The sequence below is a fragment of the Gekko japonicus genome, unplaced genomic scaffold (assembly GCF_001447785.1).
Source record: "Gekko japonicus isolate JY-2015 unplaced genomic scaffold, Gekko_japonicus_V1.1 scaffold908, whole genome shotgun sequence".
NCBI classification, from domain to species: domain Eukaryota; kingdom Metazoa; phylum Chordata; class Lepidosauria; order Squamata; family Gekkonidae; genus Gekko; species Gekko japonicus.
Window position 1 is genome coordinate 436,996 of NW_015172030.1, and position 9,619 is coordinate 446,614.

General features: G+C 48.7%; 1 protein-coding gene across 1 annotated transcript in view; it reads left to right on the plus strand.

The window, feature by feature from the left end:
• DVL1 (dishevelled segment polarity protein 1) overlaps positions 1-9,619 on the plus strand; it is a 79,143-nt gene that overhangs the window by 44,500 nt on the left and 25,024 nt on the right. The window contains exons 5-8 of the mRNA XM_015420602.1: positions 5,111-5,204; positions 6,477-6,546; positions 9,135-9,274; positions 9,390-9,424. Of these exons, the coding sequence (XP_015276088.1) occupies positions 5,111-5,204; positions 6,477-6,546; positions 9,135-9,274; positions 9,390-9,424 (339 nt within the window). The remainder of the gene's footprint in view (positions 1-5,110; positions 5,205-6,476; positions 6,547-9,134; positions 9,275-9,389; positions 9,425-9,619) is intronic.

The window sequence follows — 9,619 nt, forward strand, 5'->3', positions numbered from 1 at the left end:
GGGCGGGGGGGATGCTCTGCAATTTACCTGGCTGCTTCTTGCTCCTCGTGGACCGACTGAGGGCTGCTGGGAGCAGGGGGCGGGGCTTGTTGCATGTGCCCGCCCCCTGGGCTCCTTACTGCCGGAGCTCCGCTCCTGTGCGCTCCCGCAGGAAATTACCCCTGCACACACTAAACAATCCACTTTCAGTGCACTTTCCACTCAGGTTGCTAGAGCCAATGGATTTGTGTGGGTGTTGACCATGATTGGCTGGTGTCTTCCTCCCTGAAATATTTATGAACCGACACGAAAGATGGCCCGTTCCAGGGCTTTTTTTCCTGGGGGAACTCACCAGAATGGAATTCTTTTTAAAATGCTTATGAAAGTTTGTGAGTTTTTCAGTATACAGATTGAAAACTTCATTTCCCTCTTGAGAGTTCAGGCATCTCTTTAAAAAAAAGAAAGAAAGAAAGCACTGGCCTGTTCCACACTGAAGTGGTAAAACCGGATCAGGGCTATAAAAACAAAAAACCCTCACCGCATGGAGAAAATGAGCACACCTCTGAGTTCTAGCCTGCCCGTATCCCTGACACTCTAGCTTTCTACCAGCATGGTGATTTTTTAAAAGAAAAGTATGATCATGTGGGAGCTGCGGTGGCTCAAGTGGTTAAGACGCTGAACTGCAGGTTGTGGAAGGTCGGTAGTTCAGCAGTTCGAGAGCCGAGTGTGCTGCATGACGGAGTGAGCGCCTGTCTCTAGTTCCAGCTCCTGCCAACCTAGCAGTTCGAAAGCAAGAAACTGCAAGTAGATAAATAGGTACCACTTTTGTGGGAAGGTAACAGCGTTCCGTGCGCCTTGGTGTTTAGCCATGCCGGCCACATGACCACGGAGACGTCTTCGGACAGCGCTGGCTCTTCGGCTTTGAAACGGAGATGAGCACCGCAACCCTAGAGTCGGACTCGACTGGCTTTCGAGCAAGGGGACCTTTACCTTTACCATTATGATCATGTGACACCCCCACCCCCACCACCTGACTTGGTACAGGCCAGACACAGGTTTACCACCTGTCAGAATGATCACTCAGGCTAACTGTTTGGATTTCCCTGGGTGCTTTTCTAGGCAACACCGGTCAAGACCACCCTAAAGCCCTGGGAATAGACAGACCCTTCTGACCTCTGCCAAATCCAGGTTTGATTTACGCCCGGCCCAGGAGAAGGACGTGATGCTCTTGCTTGGAAGGAGAAAAGGGCTGTAAATTATTCTCGTTAAACCAAACAGTAATTTCAGGTTGTTAAGACCCCGCTGTCGCCATTCATCTATGCCAGCCATTCCCTAGAGAGTGGAGGAGAAAGGAAGCTGTGTTCTCTCTGTAATTCAAAGCGGGTCTCATGTTGCCGAACTGAGTTTAAAGGTTGGGTCCCTAGCTTGAAACGGTCTCTCGTCTTGCCGTGATATACGAGCCCATCTCTCTGCAACCAAGCAGGCCTATAATCAGAAACTCAAGATCTCGAACCAGCGTCCCTGCAGCCTTGATGCGATCCACTAGGGTCCCACTGAGGGTTGCCAATTTCCAGGTGGGGGCTGGAGATCTCTCAGGATCGCAACTGATCTCCGTACGACAAAAAAAAAAGCAAAATGGCTCCTATGGAGGGTGGACTCTGTGGCCTTACGCACAGCTGGGGTCCCTCTCCTCCCCACACCCTGCCCGCCCCAGACTTCACCCCCACCCATCCAGGAAATCCCTAATGTGGAGTTGGCAACCCTAGACTCCACTGTGTGAAATGCGATTACCCAAGTCGTGCCGACACCCCAGCTCTAAGCTGTGGAGTCTTGTGAGCAGGGGTCGTTTCGTAGAAAAAGAGCTAGGGGAACTCATTAGCATAACTCATTAGCATATGCCACACACCCTGACATCAGGGGCCCGGCGGTGGACCTGCAAGGCCGGCGGGAGTGCGAGGAAGCCCCGCCAAGGCCCTCCCTGGCCCCAGGCAGGCAGGGGTGGGGAGAGGCGGGGAGGAAGCAACTTACCCTCCCTCTTCTCCTGCCTCCTCCTGGCTGAATGAGGGCCGGAAGCGGCGGCCGGAAACAAGGGGTGGGGCTTCGTCGTGTGCCCCGCCCCCCGCACCTCACCCAGGGGAATTGCGATCCCTCCCGAATCGACCTTTGCTTGTGAGCAAAAATTCTACTTTGTGAACTACTGGCATTAAAGTTGTGAGCGAGCAACTTGGCTGCTGCACCGATCAGTTTGCTCTGGAGCCCTCCTTCCTGCGCTGAGACAGAAATCTGTGAGCTGAAGGCTAAAAAACTGTGAGCTAGCTCACACTCACTCAGCTTAGAGGGAACACTGGCAGACACCTATTGGCTAGTGCCCATGTCGTTTGCGGGAACACAGTTCCCTCTTCTCCACGCTTCCCTCACATTGCTGGCTACTTTACCTAGGCCAGTGATGCTCACTTAATGCCCCGGGAGCCACACGTGGCTCTTTGATGTGGCCTCTGTAGCTCTCCTGACCCCGTTCCAGTGTGGGACCTGCCATGTTTCTCAGGAAAGTGGGCAAGGCCATTTCATAGAGGGGCTTATGGATGGTTCGCACTTGTAGATGGCAGGTGTTTTACATGGCTGGAGGGATGGAAGGATGGGTAAGCTGTGAGCCTCCTTGAGCTGTGGGCCTCACTTCCAGGGACTGGAGGTAACAGGGCCTGTCCTCTCCCACACACCCCACTGTTCTCTGCAGCTTCCATGCCCTCATCACAGCACTCAGGTGGCTTAACAGAGGGAGGCATTTATGTTTTGAAATGCTCTGTAATAAAGAGTTCTGGACAACTTGAGACCTTGCACAAAGTTTTGTGTCATTTGACTTGCCAGCTCTATCCCTTACTCCAGATACCCAAGGGTAGTCTAAGAGACTGGAGCGGGAGATTGCTGAATTACAAGTTATTACAGTGTTCAGGACAATGGAACCTCCAGGCATTAACAGAGATATTAGGTTCTTATCTCGCTACACATGCTAAGTCATTAGGTTCTCACTTATACCCAGAATTCATCATCATCATAAGCTTTCATCATCATCACTTATACCCAGAATTAAACTTTGTTGATCTTAACGGTACCACTGGACTCAAACTTAGTTCTCACATCTGTTGTTAACTCTTTTATTATCTCTGTGCTAATTTACTACTGTTCACTGATCTTACCAATTGCATCATTCCAGTCTTAGCTGTACTTAGGCATCTTGACTGTAACTAGCCGTTCCTGGCAACACTTGAGGAAATCTGTTTCAGTGTATCTTAAGAAGTGTGCCTCTAGACATGCTACGTCTCTCTGTTCGCACTTATTCCCAGAACTGAACTTTGTTGGTCTTGGGGGTGCCACTGGACTCAAACTTCGTCCTCAGATCTGTTTGTTAACTCTTGTATTTGTGTGCTGATTTGCTGCTATTCACAGGTCTTACAAACTGCTTTAATCCAAGCTCGGCTATACTTATTGCCCAGTTACTTATGCAATGACTCTAACTAGGCCTTCCTGGCAACTAACCCGCCCCTCCTCTCTCTACCCATATGTAAGGCTTGAAGAAATCTGATTCAGTGTATCTGAAGAAGTGTGCATGCAGATGAAAGCTTATACCCAAAATGAAACTTTGTTGGTCGTAAAGGTGCCACTGGACTCAAACTTTGTGCTACTGGGGGGGAAGGGGGGAGAGAGAGAGAAAATCCTCCTTGTTCAGAGGCATTCCAGTAATTTAAAAGGTTGCAGTTGTCTATTTCAGTCATGTCAAACTTCGAACAGGTAGTGATCTATTTTTTCCAGCCAAAAGTGCCGGTGATCTACCACCATGAAAATAAAGTTTCAAATTAGCTTCAAATTAGATTTTAACCTACTAAAGCTGGGTTCCACCGCCCCCCCTCCCCATTTATAACGCACCTTCTGTCATTTACTGGTAAGCAAAATAAGCAAAAACAAAGCAGAGAGATGAAGATCCAGAAAGAACGGCGAACATTTTATTTATTTATTTATTTATTTAAATTTATAACCCGCCCTCCCCGCGAATGGGCTCAGGGCGGCGTACAGATCGGGCCAATGCCCAATACATAAAACATTAAAACTGCATTTTAAAAACATTCAATACAAAAGTGCTCTCCACAATAACTAACGAGGGCATAGATGACGTCATCAGGATGGTATCCTTAGTGGTCACAGCTCCATGCAGTACCACCATTTTAGCGCTCACGGCGAGTTGGTAATAAAGGTGATAAAGGGCTAGGACAGATAGTAACAGTCGTAGACAGATGGTAACAGTCGTGGCGGCTCCTACTCAAACGCCTGGCGGAAGAGCTCCGTCTTACAAGCCCTGCGGAAGTGTGCTGCAAGGTCCCGCAGGGCCCGGATCTCCTCTGGGAGCTCATTCCACCAGGTAGGAGCCGCCACCGAAAAAGCCCTAGCCCTAGTCGCCGCTAGTCTGGCCTCTTTGGGACCTCTTTTTTTATTGGGTTATAACTTTCTTTAACTGTGGGGCTGGTGATCTACCTCTGACCCCTCCGTGATCTACTGGTAGATCGCGATCTACCTGTTGGACATACCTGGTATATTTAATCTTAATCTCCTATTATTGTGTGTGTGTGCGTTTGGTGGGGTGGTGCCCTGGGCAGACAAGCGTTACATGGCTAGGGTAGCCAGCCTCCAGGTGGGGCCTGGACATCTCCTGCTATCCCAGCTGGTCTTCAGATGACAGAGATCAGTTCTTTTTTAAAATGGCAAATGCGACTCTCCGTGAGCCGTGGAGTGCGGCCCACTGATGTTGGCGGTTGTACGCCGCGTGACCAGTTTGGTGGCGGAAAGGAGAGTTTGTCGCCACTGCAGTCACGCTCTGAATTTTTCCTCCTCTCCTCCAGGCTGAGTAGCTCCAGGGCAGGCAGTGGCAAACCGTCTCGGAACGCCTCTTGCCTTGAAAACCTACGGGGCCACCATCAGTCAGCTGTGATTTGACAGCATTAAAAAAAATGGCAAACGCGGCTCTCCGTGAGTGCGGCCCACTGATGTAGGCGGTTGTACGACGCGTGACCAGTTTGGTGGTGGAAAGGAAGAGTCTGTCGCCACTGCAGTCACACTCTGAATTTCTCCTCCTCTCCTCCAGGCTGAGTAGCTCCACGGAACAAAGCACTTCGTCCCGCCTCATCCGGAAGCACAAACGCCGACGGAGGAAACAGAAGATGCGCCAGATTGACAGAGTAAGCCTGCCCAGAGGGCGGGAGAAGGAAAGGGGGCAGTAGAAGTCAATGGTAGGCTGCGGTAGGCAGTTATCTAATTAAAATCTTCTGATGGTTCAAGGAGGTGTCCCTTAATATTAATTAAGCAGCCCATTTTTAAAAAGATGTATTCTTTAAGACAGGCACTTAGGAGAAGCGTGAACAGCTGCCAACTTAGAAGAGGTGTTCTCCCTTTGCTCTCATACTGAAAGGAATGCCTCTTCTAAACAGGGGAGTGCCTCTTCTAAATGGCGGAATGCCTCTTCTAAACAGGGGAGTGCCTCTTCTAAATGACGGAATGCCTCTTCTAAGATGGTGCTTGCTGAGACACATACATGTGTGTCTGGGGGGGAAATCTCGTTCTTCACAGTGATCGTTTTATTCATCTGCAGACTTTATCATACAGCTAAACCACTAAGATTTCTTTAATTGAGCCCTCATTTAAAGGATGTTTGAAGACACTTTTTGAATGACATATTTTGGTTGGCTTTAGAGAAACGGGGCAGAAGGGGACTTTTCTGTTCCGAATTGGCTGTGCGATGAACGGACTGGTTTGGTAATGTATTGAAACTCTTGTTCAAACTGTTCTCCCCCCCCTTACCATGTTTGTATACTGCTTTTGAACGCCAGAGTTCTCAAAGCAGATGGCGACAAAACAGTTTGAACATAAACGTTAGCAATGCCGACCAGCGTCCTTCATGCATGGAATTCGTCTCAGGCTTAGTGAAAAAGCGCTTGACCGTTTGGTGTAGTGGTTAAGACCAGCAGACTCTAATCTGGAGAACCAGGTTTGATTCCCCACTCCTCTACATGCAGCTGCTGGTGTGACCTTGGGTCAGTCACAGTTCTCTCAGAGCTGTTCTCTCAAGAGCAGTTTCTGTCAGAGCTCTCTCAGCCCCATCTACCTCTCAGGGTGTCTGTTGTGGGGAGAGGAAGGGAAGGAGATTGTAAGCCGCTCTGAGACTCCTTTGGGTAGTGAAGGGCGGGGTATAAATCCAATCTCCTCTTCTTCTTCTTCCTCTTCTTCCTCTTCTTCTTCCTCTTCCTTTCCCTCCTCTTCTTCCTTTTTCTCCTCTTCCTCCTCCTCCTCCCCTTCTCTCCATGGTGGCAGCTAAGAACTCGTATTTCCCCATCCCCTCCCACTGTGTTCTTAAGCTGCCTTCTGAACTGTTTCTCTCGATGAGCTTGCCCAACCAGCCCTTCTGATAGCCATATTCTGTGGATTCTTAATGAGCCTTTCTCGATCTTTTCCAGTCGTCCTCCTTCAGCAGCATCACGGATTCCACCATGTCTCTGAACATCATCACCGTCACTCTCAACATGGGTAAGCCTGTCGGCCGAGCGGCCATTGCATCACGGAACGTTCGCAGTCATTCAGACTGCTGAAGGGAAAGGGTTTGGTCCCAATACCAACCATGCGTGCCGATAGATAAGGCAAAGGAAGGAGGTTGAGTAGGGAAACTCACAGAGCAGCCCAGGGATAGGAGAGGTGGGGTGCTGTTGGCTGGAAGGGCTGAGAGTTGGAACTGACTATAAAGGAGATCGAAAACCTCGCATGGAAGCTCAAGGAAAGAAAGCATTGTAGGCAGCAGTGTTTCCTCTAAGCTGAGGGACTCTAAATCCTGGACTCAAAAATGAAATAGGGACACCTCTATTATCTGATCAAGTGGAGGGACTTTAACCCTAGTCATAATGAATGGGTGCGCCAAGCATGTTAAAGCCCCCAAGCTGGCGGCGCGCTTTCCATAAGAGATACCCGCTCAAGCCGGCAGGCCAGAATGTCAAACTCAGTGCCTCATTTGCCATATGTATACTGGGGGGTGGGGGGAAGAGAATGTGTGTGAGAATGCTTTGCTTGCTTGGAAACTGTCTGCAAGGAGAAGCACCTCCCGCCTCTGGGAAGCAAGTGACCTTGGGCACCAGCTCTGCTAGGCTAGCTATAGTAGATAACTGCAGGGATGAATTACAGGGGGGGGGGAAGGTAGGAACGTTAGATTTAGGTGGGCTGGATGCCTGGGCTGATTGATTGAGACCTGTAGAGGGGTTTGCTTGAATGTAGTATATCTGGGGGGGGGGGGGTCTCGCCTTGGACTTTAGTTCTGACACAGAAAGCGTCTTATCTGGAACTTACTACTGCCTCAATAAACATATCACTGCCAAAGAGAGTGCTGTTGGGAGCCGGTTTGTCCAGGAGTCTGACACAGTGTGAGCTGGCTCACGGTTTTTTAGCCTCCGGCTCACCCATTTTTGTCTCAGCTCAGGAAGGATGGGCTCCAGAGCGAACTCATTCCTGCAGTAGCCATTTAAGGCCGGTAGCTCACAAAGCAGAATTTTTGCTCACAAGACCCCACAGCTTAGAGGGAGCATCGGTAGCCAGTAGGTTGAAAAGGCAAAGGAAAGGCGATTCATCTGCGGACAGGGGCTTTGCATGCAGAATGTCCCGGGTTCAAAATCTGGTGCGTTCTGAGTGGACAGGGGCTTGGGTAGTAGGATGAGGATCTTGCTCGAGATGTTGGGGAGATGCTAGAAAGCAGAAGGCATACTACCTGGCCAGATGGGCCAATCGTCCGGCGTGGCTGATGTGGCAGCTTCAGGTATTCATAACATCACATTTCTCTTTGAAATGGCCACACCCCCTGTTCTGGCTCCAGATTCCCCTGTGATCCCCCACCTATCATTGGTGTGCCATAATAAGTCATTGGACATGTGCTATTGTACTGTAAATTCCACTATGGCATCCGTGTTGTTTATATTGAACCTGTGTTGGACCCCCTTTTGGGCCAATCTGATGAGCATAAAATTAGTTCTTTATTGTCTTCGCATAATATAGAAATTCTGGAACCTGTAGCAAATTTCTTTTATGAGGTATCTAGGAGGAGAGGCTCATATTAAGGCAATTCGGAATGTGATACCCCTCCAGCCTATCTTGAGGCTCTATGCTGCATGTGTATTTGATATTTTATATATATTTTATCTTCTTCACCCAAAGAGTGATTAACACTTGGAATTCACTGCCACAGGAAGTGGTGGCGGCTACAAGCACGGATGGCTTCAAAAAGGAATTAGATAAGCATATGGAGCAGAGGTCCATCAGTGGCTATTAGCCACAAGGTATAGATAGGGGCTCTGGGGCAAGTGATGCTCTGTCATCTTGGTGCTTGGGGGGGTGAACAGTGGGAGGGCTTCTAATGTCCTGGCCCCACTGGTGGACCTCCTGATGGCCCCTGGTATTTCTGGCCTGATCCAACATGGATGGGCTTTTGGCCTGATCCAACATTGGCATCTCTTATGTTCTTATGTTCTTTTTTTTAATGTTTTTTTTTTCCAATTTTTAACAATTCTAACACTTCAAACAGTGAACAATTAATCTTCCAATTACATTCACATCCTGTAAATAGTTCCTGAGTAGGTACAACGTTATAACATGTTCAAAGAATTACAATACATTACTCATCACACTTCCGAATATGTTTTCAGTAGAAAGATAACAGACTTGGCGTAAACTTAATAGAAACATTAGGAAGCAATCGGAACTATTGGAGCGGTAAGAAAGAGAAGAAAGAAAAGGAAACTTCTATTATCAACTTACAATAACGATTACTTCATATCATTCGACCATTTGGAAGACTTACAATAACGATTACTTCATATCATTCGACCATTTGGAAGATTTAATGTGAAATATTAGAGCTAGTGGAGAAGAAATAAGTAAATAAGTATGAGATTTTGCGGAACTAGTCATTACATTAGTCTTATATCCATGTTCTTATGCCAATAAAGGTATTGCATTTGTATTTGTATTTGTAATAAGTCATTTTCACCTCCCTTGAGCTGGGCCTCTTAGAAGGTCAAGCCCCGTGGCTTCCTTGTGCCGTGTTATGCATCCTCCCCCCACCCCGTCCCCTCTTTCAGAAAAATACAACTTCCTGGGGATCAGCATCGTAGGCCAGAGCAACGACCGGGGAGACGGGGGGATCTACATTGGCTCCATCATGAAAGGCGGGGCCGTGGCGGCTGACGGGCGGATCGAACCGGGGGACATGCTGTTACAGGTGGGTGCAGGCGAGGGCCACTTCTCCGTCCACCCTAAGGCAGAGGAGCTCGGCGGACATGGGAGAAGCCGCCGAAAATTGTCTCTTTGTGTGGGTCTGTTTGTCCCGGCTTCAGTGTTCTTGTATCCCGACGTATCTCAGCCCACACTGGTAGTTTCTCCAGTCATCGGACTATCTCCCCCCAAAGAATATTGGTCTTTTACTAGATTATACGAATTCCCAAGGGTCATTTCCTGCAGGAGTCAGGGGTCATTTCGTAGAAAAAGAGCTAGGGGAACTCATTAGCATAACTCATTAGCATATGCCACACCCCCTGACATCACCGGAAGTGGTCATAAGGCCACA